The sequence below is a fragment of the Schistocerca americana genome, chromosome 1 (assembly GCF_021461395.2).
Source record: "Schistocerca americana isolate TAMUIC-IGC-003095 chromosome 1, iqSchAmer2.1, whole genome shotgun sequence".
Lineage (NCBI taxonomy): Eukaryota > Metazoa > Arthropoda > Insecta > Orthoptera > Acrididae > Schistocerca > Schistocerca americana.
In genome coordinates, this window is record NC_060119.1 from 209,514,290 (window position 1) to 209,533,167 (window position 18,878).

An 18,878-nucleotide genomic window follows, 5' to 3' on the forward strand; every position below is an offset into this window, starting at 1 on the left:
TATATTGAGCTTTGATGGTGCACAGATTACCGCCATATGACTGAGAAGTGTGTTGTTGGCAGACAGTGATTTCTAGAACACATAATATTTAAAAAATATTATAATTGAATAGCAAAATTTCTTTGAAAGTTGTGCTGTTTGTGTCTGTCGAATCCTGTTTTATTTTTGAACTGCCAGTGAAGACAAGTGGATGCAGTTTTTGGTGATTACTTGACCGTGAGGATCATAAGTGAAAACACGTCGGAGGAATAGTCTTTTCTGTTTGATCCTGTATACACAACCTCCCCTACATAATGGAACAAATGAAAAATCATAATACATAACAAAAGTGAAGAATCTTACAAAAATTATGTATTAATTGAAAATAGAATGCTACTTACTGTAAAGATGACATGTTAAGTTGCAGATTAGCACAATTAAAAACAGTTAAACTTAAGCTTTCGGCCATAGTCTTCATCAGAAAAAGAGAAACTTGTACCATTAATTCACACAAGCAAGTGCACTTTACACACACATGACTGCCAAATCAGGCAGCGCGGGCCAGAATGCCTGTGTGCATGTCTGTGTGAGGTGTGCTTGCTTGTGTGAATGAATGATGTGTGCTTCTCTTTCTCTGACGAAGGCTGTGGCCGAAAGCTTATGTGTAAGTATCTTTTAATTGTGCCTGTTTGCAACTTAACTTTTCATCTTTATAGTAAGCAGCAATCTATCTCTTCCTACATTATTAAATTGTATAACAGATAAGCTACTATAAACATGGAACAGGGAAATGCCAATCATAGTCTACAAAGAAATACAGTCATGTCTGTGTAGCTTATTGCACAGTATGTTGGCCTACGAGATGGGGAGATGAGCCAGACCTGGATCGAACTTTCTGGCCAGATTAATGACTCTTGGTCTGTTGTGCTGACAAGCCTGAGTGTGGTTTTTAGACCATTTCCATCACTTGGTTAGACAAATGCCACACTTATCATCAATCTCTGCTCCAGGAAACACGACACACAAAGAGGCAAAACATAATGACAGATAGAACAGTCTCACTTGATGTTAATAACAATAAAACTGCATGACAGAATTTCTAGCCAATAGTTACTGTTCAGGTTGTTAAATTTTAGTACTCCTAGTGGGAAAAAAAAAAAAAAAAAAAAAATGTGACACTATTGTAGTGAGGATAATAGGTGGGTCCTGTCATCGTGACCTACCCTTCCTCAGTGTATTCCAGTCTTCTCCTCGAGGAAGGAATTATTAGTTCCGAAGGCTAAGATAGTGTTGTGTCTTTTTACGTGTGCCTGTCAATGTTTGTTAAATTTTATTTCCTGAGCAAAAATGTGTAGTTTCCTTGAATGAATTTTCTTTCTGATACAGTTAAATACATTTGACTGTAGACATCTTTGCCTATTATCTCGAATTCATTTTGCAACTGTAGGTGAGAGTAGAGAAATTGTATGAGAGATCACTCAAGAGAATCTTGTATCTGCTCAACAACAATAGATTTACTGGTCATAACAACTTCTTGCTTTTTATTGGATTGGATGTATCATTACTTTGAAGTATAATTCCTTCTACTCAATGAGATGAAGCAATAAAGTTTGTCAAATCCCTTATCTTTGTACTTTAACATCTGAGAATTCACTGATTCTTTCATAATTGCCTTTGTGAATAAATAGAATTGACTGGTATCATTTGCTGTACATTTCATCAGGTATCATATTAGAAACTTCATGAAAGATGACCATTATTTCATTGCCATTGTGTACTGAAGCCAAATCATCAAATGGACAAAAATCACTTTTTCTTTTTCTCATTTAAATGTGATGCTGAAGTATATTTGTAACCTAGAGTTTCACCAGCTCTTTCATATTTTCCAGAATCTAACTATTTGACTGCTCTTCAGGTTAACTACATCTGTTCGAGGGAAAATGGAATGATATATTACACCTTGTGTGGTACATGGTTCAGAACTGTTACTTCATGATCTGTAGAAAAATCATTACAATTTTTGATAACAGAAAATCAGTGTCATTTTCATTCTTGATATCTCTAGGATTTCTCCCACAGTGTAGGTACATGTCATTTTCTTAGAAAACTGGAATGTCCTCCACTTAAGTTGAACAAGGCAACAAAGAGAATACTACTTTAATGCCAATATGGAAAGTTTGCCAGAAACATGAAGAGAAGTCAAAAGTACAATGTGGAGACACCAAAGGCAAACGTCAACAATTGTCACTACCAAGCAAACCAAATGTTGAAGATATAGTGCTTAAATGCAATGTAGTTTGCCCAATTAAAATCCATCATTTTATGTAAGAGGCACTACAGCTAATCTCCTATTTAACAGCAAGGACAAAACAGATAAACAAGCAACAGTGGGGTCTACAAAGTAACCTGCACTGGCTGCAATAAACTGTACATTGGTTAAACAGGCCGGGCCATATCAACAAGGCTGACTGAACGTGATCACAGCTCAAAGGAGGACACAAATATCAAACACACACCGAAGTGCTACATATAGCCAACAAAGGCAGAAAATTCAGCCTACTAGAAGCACTTGAAACTAACAAACACTTAGCCCTAAATCCCCAGCTGGTTCTAAATGACCAATTGCAACTGAGCACATCACCACTCTTAAATGTTACACAATAAAGTAAACCTGCTAATAACCATAAAGTGTCCCAATAGTAAACAATTTCACACCCCAATATAATTTAATATCCCTTATGTGTTTACATTCTTAACTGTAACAATGTAATATTTGGTATATATTAATGCACAGTTTTTCTAATAACAACCCCAAAGAAAACATTGCTGTTGTACAACCAACAATTAGTGTCCAGTGCAACTGTTCACAACAAATACCAAAAATTTGCAATATTGTAATAATGTGTATTCTAAATAATTCTACTTGTTGTCATACATGGAACTGACATTCCATAAAATGCGATTTATTATGTTAAAGAACAGTTTTACAGAAAAAAGTCAAGGGACCTGTGTGGCAATTCCAAAGACAATACCACAACTAAAGATCGTATGTAAGTGTGTTGTATCTTAGTCCAGAATGTTTGGTTCGTAAGAACACAGGCCCCTTGTAAAGCAATAGCCAGTAGTTATCTGAAGATGGCCTAATAAGCCGAAAACTAGTTCATACAAATAAAAATCAGTAGAACCAAAAACGACCTAATATGGAATTGATCTATCAAGAAGTGGCGGAAGAATCCATAAATAACAATAATTTTGAGATGTCCACAGGTCACAGCTTCCTGAATAGAACCGTGTGTGTATGCATTTGTGTAACTTAGTGGTTGAGCTAACTGCAAGCTGTGGGTAAGGGTGAGTACACGCATTTAGACATCCACAGAGCAGCACACATTTAGACATCCACAATACAAAGGAAAACATACAGCATACTTCCATAACAGTCAAAGAGTTAACATATGAATTAGTTCTATTGGGGAAGAATATTTCTCGTTTAGACTGCTTCTTCTGTCATTCATTTCCATGGAGGTATCTGACATTTATCAAATTTAAGAATCTGGTATTAATTCCTTCATCATGTATGCATCACCTGCACAAAGCTCAAAGGAAATGTGTGTCACTCCATTACGTATACTGTATTCATGTTCTGAATTTTCAACATTGAGTCTAACCTGTATTAGTTAAGACTGTCTTTCATTTATATTTAATCAGCATCATTTGTATGCTAGCCTGTATGCAGACATGGTGATCCCAGTGATGTATAGGTACATGTAAATACAGCTAATGCACTTCCAAATATGAAGTGAAGGTTTTAATTTATGTATATGTTAAACATGAAACATTGCTCATAAAACATTATAAAATACATTTATTTGGTCATTTTTTGATAAAGTTAAAATTGACAGTTGTGGACCATTTCACTGCTTGAACTGTGCCGTGCCTGGACTTTCGGAACATGTGTTGTTTGTGTTAAATTTTAACTTTTTTGGTGAAGTTTATGGATATATTTTATTGCGAGTCATTTATATGTATCTCAAAAATGTTTTTCAATCGGTGTGGCTCTGGTAAGTATACCAACCAGGGATGTTATTAATTTCATACTCAGCTGTCATTGTACAGGTCATTTATTATCGAAATCATAATTTACTTCTTGTGCCCTCATCTTGTGACATGGAAATGTTTATTCATTTCCCCATGGGACACATTTAGTGTATCCAAGAGATGTTAATTTTTGTATGTTTCTCCACTCACAGTTTCCAGTGTTCTGTTGTTTGTTTGGCTTCATTTTATGAATATATGTTGTAGCCTTGGTAACAAATAAATAATTTGTATGAAATTTGGAACCCTTTTTGGGTGTCTGTCATGTTCAACCGAACAATTTTATGAAGCAGTTTTTAGCCCTCTAAAGTTTACAAGAAATTTTCGTGACTGCCGTTTTGTCTGCAGCGACAGGTAATGGTGTGGGTTTTAGATCTGTGATGAGGATTCACATTTTGATAGTGATTAGCAGTAGCAAAACAACACAAGGAGATGGCAATCCATATCTTTTGAAAGAAGACGGAATAACTGATAAATGAAAAAAAAAAATTGTATTAGATGAAACAAGTTTGAACGTGGAACACCAAGAACTTGCAATGATGGATTTAATTTCCCATTACTTTTGAGATGTCATAAAACATTTGATTCCACTATTTAGAACGTAAAAAGTGAATAGTATTACTGATGTGAGTGAGTCAATAAAATACATAGAAAAAACAATGAAAATGCAACATTAAATGGAATCTAAAGATTCAATAAAAATATAATCTCTGCACTAGTTAAAGCCATTAAATCTTTACATAAGTTATTGTGTGGTATATTTCCAAATAAAAGAAAGAAAAATAGGCAAAATTTCAGAGAATTTTCTGGGTTTGCCTTGAAATGAAAAGCCGCTAAACGTAAAGTCAAGAAGTCATTTTTAAAGTCGAAAGTGGAAGCAGTCTGCAATTATTGTGTGTAGATTTAGATTGTAGGACAAAAAAAGAAATGACTGCTGAAATTTGTTGTTATTTATCAAACATAGAAAAATTTGTACTGAAAATTGATGACGTATGTTTGAATGATGATGATGATGATGATGATGATAAGGAGGAGGATGATGATGATGATGATGATGATGATGATGTAATCCAAAAGGACAATGATTTCAGAAACAACCAACAAAAGTGAAGCACAGTTCTCTCCACATCCAAATGTGCAGTGCATATTTTTAATATCATTCTGTGATGTTGATGAAACACTTTAATTATTTAGTTGCAATGACAGACACACTTAAAAAACAGATCTTAGACTTCAAAGAGACTGCATTTTAAATGGTTGGAATTTGTTACGATTCTATTACTTGCTACTTGCACAGAGAAAGGATGGGGGAAAAAACTCACATCAGTTTTTTATTCGGGGTATTACATGTGTGGGCTGTACTAAAAGCAGCTTTGCAAGAAGAATTCAGCATTGAGACCACTGCTATGGATGTGCACAGACTACCACTTCCACTAAAGAAAACACCATAAGTCTCTCTTCAAGAGAGTTTTCTTGTAAAAAAAGAGATTTACAGCTGTGGTGATATTAATAACAGTTCGGTCCTCTGGTATGTGACTGATGGGGTAGTTGACAATTCAGGCACAAAAATTAAGAGGGATGCATGAAATGTGATATAGTTCAAGGAAATGAGGCATTAGTAAAGTGCTGTTAAGTTATTGCTAAAAAGAAATCATGAAACTTACAGTAATTTAAAATTTCAGAAACATCAGGAACAAAGATGCTAAAGGCTCAACTAAAACAAGCACCAACAGTGGAGCTTGGGTTCTAAATAATAAGTGTTTCAGTAGTGGTGCCAGTGGATTGATACCACAAGACCAACAGCAGGAGACCCTTCAGTTGCAATGAGTTTGGTCATATCTCACCTGAAAACGTGAAGGAAAAGTGTCAAATCAAATGGCAATAATCAATATAAATATTTACAAAAAGAGCATTAGCAGTTGTATATTTCATAGTTTCCATCTGCGTAGCTGTGTCCAAATCAACATGACTGATCAAGACAAGATGTTTACTAACAGTGGATGGAATGAGATTTTCATTCTGTAGCGGAGTGTGCGCTGATATGAAACTTCCTGGCAGATGAAAACTGTGTGCCGAACCGAGACTCAAACTTGGGACCTTTGCCTTTCGCGGACAAGTGCTCTACTATCTGAGCTACCCAAGCACGACTCACGCCCCGTCCTTGCAGCTTTACTTCCACCAGTAGATAGCTGAATACAGATGTGATCTTGACAGGATTTGGGAAAAACGTCTCTCCGCAGGTACTGTTAAGGCTGATGAAGTTAAAATTCAAACAAATACCATACTTACACTTTTCTTGAGATGATACGAATTTAGACCTGATAATTGGGAACAAACTTCTTGACCAAGATGAAATTTTAAAACACAGGGATAAAGTCAGTACTGGGTAGCTAATCTTTAGCTGGGAGGCTAATCTCATGTGTATCTGCATAGAAATCTCTAGCTGGGAGGCTAATCTCATGTGTATCTGCATAGCAGTCAAACCAGAGTTAAATACTGAATGTTTTGTTAATGACTAAACAGTGTAACATATTGATGAATTAGTGACTAATAATATTCCAACAAAGATGAAGTCTACCAATATCAGAATGAAGATTATTGTAAAAGAACAATGACCAACTACTACTGCAATCATAAGTGGAAAATGATGCCATTTAAACAAATGACTGTAGCTTGTTCTCTTTAGTAATGTGTTCTTTGACTTGTTCCACACCCCCAGAGAGTCTGATCTGTGGTAGCATACACAATGGTAGAACACAATGTTTGTATGAGTGGTGGATTCACCATTCTTAGAAATAAATGTTCCACTTCATACTAACTAAAAGCACAATTTTCACATTCAGGAAGAGGCAGCAGATATGGAGAGAAATCAGCTTCCTATCAATTCCAAAAGCTGGAGAATGCGAGCAGTGGCTCAAATTCGACAGTGTGAGGTAAGGTTACAGAGGCTTACAGAGGCAGAAGTGCTTGCAGCTACTGAGAGACCAAAACTTGAAGTCAGCTGCAACTTTTATGGCACTGCAAGTGATGAAAGTGAAGTGGATTCAGAGGCAGAAGTCATCATCTACCAGGAGGCCTCACCAAGATCTGCGACTATTCTTTCACCCATTGTGTAAGTTTCTTGTGTACTTCTCATTACTTTAATTTAGTTGCAGTGATTTATTCAGTGCCCCAAACTGACTTTCATGGAAGTGGAGATCTCTGAGAGGAGATGAACTGAGAATATAAATTCATTATTTTTGTGTTAATAAGTTTCTGCTTCGGTGGTCTGTAACTGCGTCAGGTGCATTGTGGTATATTTTTCTTCTAATATATCTATTGGCAACTAGTGTGTGACTGCAGAGTGTCTGGACCATACTTCTCAAAACTATACCATTATTGTCGTAATCATTATTCTTATTTGGCTTCAATCTATAAAGTAACAGCTTCTGTAGTCTTAACTTTTGGATCTAACTGATTCTTCATGTTTGTGGGTGCATGAAGCTCATATGTGCTCATTAATATACAATATAGCCTGGGTTCAAGGTGCCAAATTACTATTGGCTGCAGATTTTTGAAGAAAAAAGTCTGTTCTTATGGAAGTAATTAATCTTTGTTTCACATAAGCCTCATGCCCAGGAGTAATTGTTACATGTATGCTTCATATTCAGGAGAATTTGAAAAACGTGGTTGTTCGAACAGTGTGTGAAAGAACTTAATAAGTAAGACAGATGTTTTTAAAAATGTGATTAGTTTCTTTGCAAACATGAAACCAAAAATTAAATCTTTTAACCCAGTAGAATTACAGTTTATTATAGGCTTGCAGAATAATTGTCAATATGAGAATTGTAATATTTAGTGTTTTAATAATGTATAGAGTTTTGGTTGAAAATTATGAATTATGTAGGAGTAAAGGAGATGACTCACCGAAAGGCAAAAGCACTCAGTCGACTGAGCACAATGTAAGAGCTGGCAGTCGACTGAGCACAGTGTAGGGAGACAGATGTGTGTGTGTGTGTGTGTGTGTGTGTGTGTGTGTGTGTGTGTGCGCGTGTGTGTGTGTGCGTGTGCTTACTCATGTCCTTCCTATAGCTAGAAAAAGGAAGTGCATTCCGAAAGCTAGACAAGCTCTGTACCTTTTGTTTGCTTGCCTATCGATGACGCAGGGTGTCTGCCTTTCAGTGAGTCATCTCCTTTATTCCTAAATATATAGTATTTTGTGTGTTAAAGACAATTAATGTAAAATTTTTGACATCAATGGAGGGTGGTAAGCAGGGGTTCAGAAACTTTATGGATGCAGGAGTACAGAATATCTAAAACAGCCCTTATTATAATGTGCTACATTATTGTGCTAATTGTGTTAGTTCCTTTTACACTTGCTACTTACCTTGTTTCTTGATTAATCTTAATAATAAAAGTCTGTTAGGAAGATTACAAAATTGTGAGAAAGTCGTGTGATAATTAACAAGAGTAAATAGAAGTGAAAGCAAACTGAAAACACAAAATTTAACTAGTAGGGTGTAGCAACATCTGTGACAATTACTGGTAATGTGTGGCAGTGTCATTTAAATTTTACTATGCTCCTACTGTTTAGAGCCTGGTCTAAATGAAGATCTAAATATGACCTTACAGATTTCCTTGGTGTGGTTGATTAGTGACGTGTTTCCGGGTGTTCTGCACAGTTATTGTTTAATTTTGTGCATAAAATGTAAACATCAACTCAACAAATACACTCAAAAGTGGGTAATTGAAGAGCTTTAATAATAATTTCAGTGTCTAGAGTTGAAACTATTCGTCCACTTGCCTGCCAGTGAACAATATTATCATTATTATTGTCCTGCCGTAACATGTTGAATGCATGGCATATGTTTGGTCAAATACCAGTGATACATACATCAGAACTCTATTTACCTGAATTGATAATGAATTTTGTCTTCTCAGTGGTGGCTTAAGTAGCCCAATTTGCCTTCTGTTGACAGCTGAGGGTTTGCTGACCATCCGCAGTTGATCTGAAAGTTCTTTGGTGTTAGCACTGTCAGAGTGATGGTCATCAAGATGATACATTACAATTCCCAACTCCAGTGTCATTGTCAGACCTGACAGATTGTTCAGTCTTAATTTTTTTGTCCTTTATAGTTTTACAGCAGCAGCTAACCATACCTGTCTAGATAGGAGTGCGTGTTAAAGTGACATCTGCGGGATTGGGAGGTGCACAGACCCCACATCAATTCCGCCTGGCAGATAAATGATGACTGCCTGTGAGCCAGCCAACCTGAGTCCCACCTCAGTCACATGATTTGTAAACATTTAGAAAACTTTCACCCACTTTCACATGAATAACACTGCACATGGACAGTTGGGGTACACATATTCTGTCCCAGGGAGTAATGGGGTGGTGACAGGAAGGGGATCTGGCTACACCTAAACTAACCATGCCAAATCCATTCATAACCATGCTGATCATATGCTAATGTGGGTCAAAGGAACAAGAAAAAGAAAAGGATAATTATAATGCTACCCATGTAAAGGATCAGTGGACTTTTTTACGTAGACAGACACAATCAAAGTTGTTGATTTCAATCCAGTTTATTTCAAGGTTACGTTTTATGTGATGTACCAATGTTGACCTGCCTGACAGAATCTCCAAATGGCATTTTTGAGTTTACAGACATTGTCCTCAGATTTCAACATTTGGAGCGTGTTGTTTTACTTGTTGATATGTGATTGTCTGTCCTGATTTTTAATATACTTTACAAAGTTTAGACCATTGAGTAGAGCTATTTCTTAAACATTTTAGTGCCAGCATGTGTGCTGAGAAAATAGTAATATAATGAAGAGTTTAAATGACCCGAACCTTCCTTCCATAAAGTCAGTCCGAGATTATGGGCTGAGTTCTCAAACATTTTTTTGTTTCAAAATAGTGATCCGTGGCAACATTATGTATTTCTAAAAATGATATTGCGATCAATTGTTTTTCATTTATTGGTCTGTTGGCAATGTCGTGGTATTGTTTTTGAACAGTGACTTAATCTCAGTCATTGTATATGAGCTTGAAATACTCATGTCAATCTGATTCCTTTACTGCATCATTCCTGCTGAGTTCTGTAATATTCACAGTGATAAACAAGAAGACAAGAGTTAATGTTCTCATTACTTGATAAATCATTGTTAGAGATAGATTCCTTATTTGCACAGTAGTTGCCGGTCTGTGAAAGTTGATAAGATACCTTCTTCTGCTTGTGTGCACTAACTTTCGAAATACCAAGTGAGGCTGCCACCACTCAGGCATAACCACAGCAATTAGTTCTGTTCAGCAGCCTCCAGATGGCATCACAAACCCAAATCTCTTTCTTTTTCCATGCCACATCCTTCAATGTGTTGCGTATGTCATCTAATAATGTGGACATCTGCTGAAGAGGGTGGACTGTGAATTGTGAACCACATTGCTTCTGCATTGTACGGGCGAACATGGAAATTCTGCTACTGACAGACAAATATAGCGTGCAGCAGACCCTGTGACATTCGAAATCAGCAGTTAGACAGTTCAGTTCAGTGCTTGCAGCCAGCTCAGTAAAGTTCCTGCAAGACTACATTCGGACTGAGCAGTCGCTTTTTATGGAGCAATAGGACAACCGAGAGTGTCTGCTTCATTACTATGAGTTGTATTGACTACATCATTAACTGCAAAGAGTCAGAAAAGTTATTTAGATGTTGTATTGGAACTTAAAGTGCTACACATCACTCTGTAACAAAGTTAAGTATGCTTATCATATCATGACTCTTAATAAATGTTGTTGGTTATTACTTACTGTGTTCTCACATTCCTGTTTTAGTGCCTCACTGTGCTCTATCAGTAAGTGTACAACATTCATAACATCAGCCCATCCTATGTTCTGATGTATCCATAAATGTATGCCCAGAATCAAAACTGATATTTTCAAGGAAATTCACATCTCTGGATAGCTAGATCCTGTGATCTTTTGGTGCCCACGAGCTTTGAAGTATTTGGAAGTATCTACAAAAGTCATTTGTTTACCTTTAGAACCAAACTTCCCGTTGTTCGGTGACTTGTGCAGTGTGATGACCTACCAGCCTTAGGTATGAAGGTGAGGAATTTTAGATTTTTTTCACCTGTTTCTGTGAAGTGTCATCAGAGAGTTCGTGACTCAGATATACTTTTCCATGTTAGTGTCTTAAAAACCCAAAATGATGGCGTCAGCTCCAACTTGAGTGACATGCAAGTGATCCACAATGACCAAGTTACAGTTTGTCATTTTGTAACACTATTTTGTTGTGTTGTGATCCATTAAACAGTGCTGTATGCTTGCTGTTCTCTTTGGAGTAAAACTAATTATTGTCTACCCTAAAGGTTTAATTATATGTCAGATTTTTTTTTTAATTCAGTAAAAGTGTTATTAATCTCTCCTTCGTCATGAAGGAACTTCACATGGAGACCATTTACCTTAGTCTTCTTTGCCATAGTCATCTACGTAGGTCACAGAGTTTATCCAGTAAGGGACTTGGGTGTTGTGTTGTCTTCATCATAATTTTTTATCATACAAGTTGCCAAAGAGGGTCAAATAAAAAGACTTGCACTAGATAGCCGAACAACCCCAGATGGGATTTCCTCACCAGTAATGCTATTTATGTACCTTGTAAGACTGACTTGATTACTATTGTGAATACCCTAACTGAATGCTACTATTAATTCAGCCAAACATTCACGATAGCAGGAAAGGGTTTCGCTGCCAAAATTCCTTAAAGGTAGCCTTGCACACTATCATTATTAAACACTTGTCTCACAGGAAGCACTATGACAGAAATTTGACAACACAATAAGAAATAACAAATAAGAGTGCTAAACATATGAGGTTTTGGCCAAACACCTTCTTCTACAGTAGACAACAAACATGCTTTCCAGCAAGCACACTCTCTCTCTCTCTCTCTCTCTCTCTCTCTCTCTCTCATACACACACACACACACACACACACACACACACACACACACACACACACGACTGCTTTCACAGGTAGCCCTGCCCTTCATGGGATAACTGATGCTTGTGATCGGACTGGAGTAGATGGTGGTGGGGGTGGATGTATGCAACAGTCATGCATCTAGGTCTGTTACCAGGATGTGAACCATGAGGCTAGAGGTTGGGAGCAGGGGTGGAGTATGTATGGGTGAAGATATTGTTTAGGTTCGGTGAGCAGTGGGTTACCATTTTGGGATGGGTGGGAAGGATAGTGGGTAGGATATTCCTCTTTTCAGGATATGGTAAGAGGTAGTTGAAACCCTGGCGGAGAATGTGATCCAGTTCGTTGCTCCACTCAGGGACCTTTTTTAGGGTAATGCTCCTTTGTGTCCAGACGGTGGGACTGTGGAAGGTGATGGTTTCACAGAAGATCTGTTTCTGTGCAGGGTTGAGAGGATAATTTTGGTCTGTGAAGACCTTAATGAGACCCCTGCATATTTGAAAATCACAGTGAGCGCTCGGCTGGACTAGTGTTCATCATATTAGTGTTGGTAGGCTGGTCCGAGGTGGGAGGCATGACATTTACATTCATCTGCAGGATGCTGCTGGGGCTGGCTGTTAGAGGGGGTGGCTTTGGTGGCCTCTGCCTGCATAGGAAGATGTCTGACATAGCTGGCTGCAGATACAAGATGTGGCTATAAAATAATGGGATTGATGCTGTTGCAACATAAATGCACATGCACTGCATCTGTAGTGTCTGTTGCAAGTTTTTGAGTGGATCATGTTTTTCCAAGATGGCCAAGAAGATGTTGAACACAATTCATGCATATGACACCCTTCAACATAAAAGAGGATGAAAATACAAAAGTAGATAATCTAATTTGATTTGACCGTTGGTTGAGTATTTTACCAGTTGTGGAAAATGTAGATGACAATGAATACATAAGGCAAATGATACATAACCAATTTAACATGAGAAAAGTGGATGTGAAACTGACAGTGAAAATTCTCAGGATCAAACAAAATGGAGCTCATGGAAATATTTGTACTGTCATTTTGAATACCATCGAAAACAATCCTAATTTCTTGGAAACAGTGATAACATGTGAGAATCTTGGTTTTTCGGTTATAATTTTGAAACTAAGTACGAATCCACGCATTGGAAGGGCACATCTTCACGGAGAATGAAAAAGCTCAAATGAGCAAATCAAAATTCAAAGCAATGTTTTTTTCCCCGCAATACTCGAGGAATTTACACTGTGCTCCTGATGGACAAACTGGTAATCAGCACTACTACGTTGAGGTTCTTCCTCAACTCCATGAAAAAATAGGAAAATAGTGTCCCAAATTGTGGAAGAGCAAGTCGTGTGTTCTGCATCGAGACAATGCACTGGCTCATATTGTGTTGTCTGTTGAGAGCTTTCTAGTGAAGTAGTACAGCAACCCAGTGTTAGACCACTGACCTTGTTCATGTGACGTAGCATTGAATGACTTTTATCTATTCCTCAAGGTCAAACCCGCATTGAAAGGAACAAAATTTCAGTCCACTGAAGCAGTGAAAGAAAAAGCAGCATGCTGTCATCAAGGAGCTCACACAGGAAGACTTCATCTATTCCTACAATGCTCCATGAGAATGGAAAATTCTCATGGAGCATTGTAGGGGTAGAGGAGAGGAGTACATTGAGGGTAGCCATAACTAAATATTTATATTTTTGAAATAAAATTATTTACAGCAGTAGTCTCATTATTTTTAGCCACACCTCATAGATCTCCTCATTCTGTAGAAGAAAACAGCCTTGGGGCTCTGCCTATATGCTTGTATGCACAGCACTACCTGGTTTGATCTTTATGCTTCATTGTGATTCCGTGTGAAAATTTAATCTTAAACATTGTATTGATGAGCTACTCTATGAGTATGCCCGGTTCCCATATCTTTTCCCTGTGCTTGTATGCTGAAATATGTCCTGAATCATTCAGTTAAAAAATTTTTTTTTTCGTCTCATTGAAGTCCGTCATGTGGGTGTCCCAATGCTGTCTTCCAAGGAGTTTCTCCTCTGGAAATTGTGCATTGCATGTCTCCATACTGAGATAGGAATTGCAATAAATATTTTTGCATCTGCTGATTTAACTTTGCATTTGAAATGTCTGGTTGAATTTGATTTGCTCTCTCATAAGTGGTGAAGCCCAAAGCATTGAAGTGATTCAGTCCTAATAAATTTGTTACTTTATTTGAATTTAAAACTACAAATGTAGCCTGTTTCATAAATTGTTTATGCATAACATCTGTTGAGAATTGTCGTTTCACTGGAATCTCCTGATTGCTGTAACTGAACAGTGAACTTGGAAAGTGAGCTTTGGTATTCCTAATTTTCAGTACTTCTGCAGCTTAACAATTGAAACTGACAACTCTGTGTCAGTTTGAAAATTGATCAGCATTTTGTTACCTCAAAGCATTACAGATGATGACTTATTATTGCCAGCAAAGTGGTATTCAAGTGGCATTTTGTCTGTGGAAATTTTTGTGTTTGCATGTGCTTGTTGCGAAAAGTTCTTTACTTTTTATTATTATGTTCAACAATTGCCGTATAATTGAGTGTCTGCTGTTTTTGTTGGTTTTTCTTCGTTTTGCACACTTCAGCCCTTTGTCCAACTTTTTTTCCCTCAGTATGTAGAATGTCCATTGCTATAGAAACAACAGCATGACCAATACTGTAATTCATAATATTTGTGCATTTGTTTGCATGCCCAAATAAGTTGCAAACATTCTTGTAAAGACAGGATTGTTAGACAAAGCAGGCCCTTCTTTCATTTATTGTCAGCGGAATATGTGATAAGCATGTCAGTGCTTTACTAAATCTTGCATAAGATTATTACAGTGGTCATTTTCACAATGAAGTTTACGTTCCCTTGTAACTGAGTAATACACTCTTCATAGCTTTGACTTGACTTCTTGGAACGTTGAAAAACTCTGTGTCCGGCAGCTGCAACATGAACTTGTTAGTCAGAATGCTTATCAACTATTTCTTTAAAGTTCAAATATGGGAGAGTCACTGATTCACATGTAGGAGACAGTTCCTGAAGGAGCTGAAGTACAATGATCCCTGCATATGCTAATGAAAATGATTTTCATTCCACATCACATGATATGTGGCGCACAGTGTAGTGTTGCTCTATCTGCAATATATAGTTATTCATACCAAGATTACACTTTTCGATTGATTGCTGGAAAGGGTGGCCGCAGCACCGTTAATTGCAGTGGTTGTTGTTGTTGTTGTTGTTATCGTTGTTGGTTGTATTCTTCAAGTCAGACTACATGCATCACCAAGAATGCCTGGGCTCCTGACAGCTTTTGCAATAAGTGTGGGGCTGGTTGAAGACTGATTTCCGGTTGGGCTATGTAAGAAAAATGTGCTCAGAACAGCTTACAAACTTCACGAAGATGTTCCTGGAAAGGATACAGATCAGCTGTCGTAGAACGTAATAATCACATAATATTTTAATCCAACTATAGTGCGTGTCATTTATGTTGGCGGCCGAGTTTAGGTTCGTTCTGCGCATCTGACGTCACAAAACACAGTCAGCCAATGAACAGAGAACGACGTTGCCAGATCTCGACTGCAGTGCAGAGCATGGATGAGTGTCTTCAGTTTTAGAAACGTTCAGTCATAAATAAAGTAATAGAACAAAAGCAATGTCTTGATAGCAGACTTTCTTTTATAGAAAGTTTGGAAAAAGCATTCCTTATACCAACTGCTTCATATACTATTAATTAGTTAAACCAAACAAGCAATAAGACTCCTAATTCAGGCGATAGGAAGGAAAGGTGTTTGTATCAATCTCACGAACCGCTTTTTCGCAATAAAGAACAGCGTTAATTGTTTATTTCCTATTGTACTTCGACGAAGCGTGAGTAATTCATAGTCATACCAACAGTGTTTGTCAGTATTTTGCGTTACATGTTAAGAGTCCTCATGGCGTTCTGTAGTCAGACGAGCTGCGTTAGCGTAACGGTTAAGGTGTTGGGCTTCTACTCGCAAGGTTATGAGTTCAAACCTTGTGCGGTGCTTAGTATTTTCATTATTTAAAAACTACTTCACGAATTATATTCGTTTGAATGTAATTTTTTGAAATTTCTAGTGCATTAACCCTTTCGCTGCTGCAGACACGTGCTCCCCGCATTCCGCGCCGCGCGCGATTTTGTCATCACTGCACTGCTCGCCTGTGCAGACACGTGTTCCCACTGCTTTGACACATTTATCTTTCGATTTCACAAAACCTATTTGGCCCAAAAATTTGATTTTTACACGTCTTCTTGACTGATACCTTCCCCCCATAAATGACTTAATTTTGTTTTGATGTTCAACACAGTTATTATACAGCATTAAATGTAGTAAACCATTGCACGAGATTTTGAAGAGTTTGCAGAGGTAAAAGCCCATCGTCTTTCGCGACTAATAAACATAAAGCCAAACGTGCCCAGTGTAAATAAAACTTTCGTTACAGTCGCGAAAGATGGAATATTTCTCAGTATTACATACAACACCTATCTGGTACTTAAATTAAATGAGATATTGTTATACAGTAAATTTTATATGAAATTTAGGTATCTTGTCCACATTTCATTCTCAACATTGTGGCAACTGAAATCGACCATACGGAAAGTATACTCTGTGGACTTTTACCTCTGCAAACTCTTCAAAATTTCCTGCAATGGTTTACTATATTTAATGCTGCATAATAACTACGTTGAACATCGAAACAAAATTAAGTCATTTATGGTGGGAAGGTATCAGTCAAGAAGATGTGTAAGAATCTAATTTTTGGGCCAAATAGTTTTTGTGGAATCGAATGATAAGAGTGTCAAAGCAGTCAGAACACCATGTGTCTGCACAGGCGAGCAGTGCAGTGACAAAATCGCACACAGCGCGGAATGCAGGGAGTACGTCTTTGTAGCAGCGAAAGGGTTAATGCGGCCGTGGCGGCTTTACTTCATGAACTGCATGCTCCCCCCTAAACGTACGCTTGCGAACTATGCTATACTATGGCGCTGCTTCTCTTGGCGCGTGCGTCGTGTGCAACTGGCAACGCAGCAATCTCCTGTATCTGGGCGGGCATGTGCGAGCCGCCAAGATAAAAGAATTGAACTATAGTGTTGTCACAAAAATGGTGAAAAAACGTATTGGCAATTCTAGAATGTAATAATCACAGAATATTTTAATCTGACTAGTGTTGCCTTAAAAATCAGTGAAAATAATCATGCATTCTAAATCAAGTAAATTCAAATTTGTGCTCATTATTTTTGTTTGTGGTCCATCCAGTATTGTTTCGTTTTACTTGTCATCTAGTGTTGGCGAGAATGCTGTGGTTTTGCACTGATTAACAATTTCCTGTTCTTTCTCGTTACCAAATGTTGAGTGTTGGCAGAAAATTGTCAACAGTCTTTAAACTTTTTCCTCATTGCCACAATATTGATTGGTAAAAATTGTTTTCAATTATGAAAGTTTTTCCTAATCGCCAAAATGTTGTGAATGTAGTAACTGAATGTTACTATTAATTCAGCCCAAATATCCATATTAGCAGAAAATAGTTTCCTTTCTATAGTTCTTTAAAGGTAGCCATTGCACACTATGATTATTAAGCAATTAAGCAGTTGTCTCATTGGACGCACTATGACAGAAGTGTGAGTATATTACAAAACAGTACTTAATTTGGTATGTAGCACGTAATGCTCTGAATCTAAAAGAGTGACAAGTATAACTTTGCTGTCTCTTGACAGTCTATAAGTGTTAATGGTCTTACTTCTTCATAAATAGGAACTGCTAAGCCAGAAGGTAGTTTTCAGTGTGCTGTACTGACCTCACTGCAGGCACTGAACTGAATTATTTGATTTGTGGTGTGGAACTGTGTGTGTGTGTGTGTGTGTGTGTGTGTGTGTGTGCGCGCGCGCGCGTGTGTGTGCGCTAAACACTGTGCTTTGTGCCTGTTGCGGAAGAATTTTCCTGCCCGCCAATACGAGATTGAAGCAATATTGTCTGCAGTTGACAGTGCTCCCTATGGTGGCTGTCAGGTCAACAGATGTATGCAACACACTGTAGGAAGTGGTGCACAAACTTGAGATGCGCCAGTTGAGTGGTTGTGCCTGTGTGATGGCAGATGCTTGTGGTATTTCTTGTGTACCTCTTATCTGGTACGCAACAGTACTGAATCTTAGTCTTGTTATTTGCTCATTTATGAGAGTATGACAAACATCACTTTATGTTCAGTTAAACATGTCAAATTTCCGTGTCATATTTTCTAATTGTGGTTGAGAAGAGACATTGAAATTTCAATTATTTTTTTGTAAGTTCTTCTGCAGTCACTTTAGTCGCTCCTTTAATATATTGTGTATCTGCACAGGTTTTCTTCAAACCACAGTATTGTTGTTGTTGAAAGTCTAACACTTAAACAACACATTTTTTTAGATTTGTGTACAATTAAATTACAAAAGTAATAGTTCCAGACTGTTCTGGAAATTCACAAACAGAAGACTTTTAAAGACGGGTACCTCATATTTAATAACAATACCCGGAGTGTTTTTTAAATGACTCACACTTCAGTGCTGGAGAACGCTGTTTGTAGATTGGACTGACCATGCTGTTGGGCCGGCTGCTGTGGCTGGACGGTTCTAGGCACTTCTGTCCGGAACCGTGCTGCTGCTACGGTCTCAGGTTCGAATCCTGCCTTGGGCATGGATGTGTGTGATGTCCTTAGGTTTAAGTAGTTCTAAGTCTAGACCTCAGATGTTAAGTCCCATAGCGCTTAGAGCCATTTGAACCATGCTGTTGGTGCACCTATATGCCATCATTTTATTCA

At 37.6% G+C, this 18,878-nt stretch overlaps 1 protein-coding gene across 1 annotated transcript in view; it reads left to right on the plus strand.

Moving 5' to 3' along the window:
* Positions 1-18,878, plus strand: part of LOC124595821 — a 134,740-nt gene that overhangs the window by 16,113 nt on the left and 99,749 nt on the right. The window contains exon 4 of the mRNA XM_047134755.1: positions 6,915-7,183. Within this exon, the coding sequence (XP_046990711.1) occupies positions 6,915-7,183 (269 nt within the window). The remainder of the gene's footprint in view (positions 1-6,914; positions 7,184-18,878) is intronic.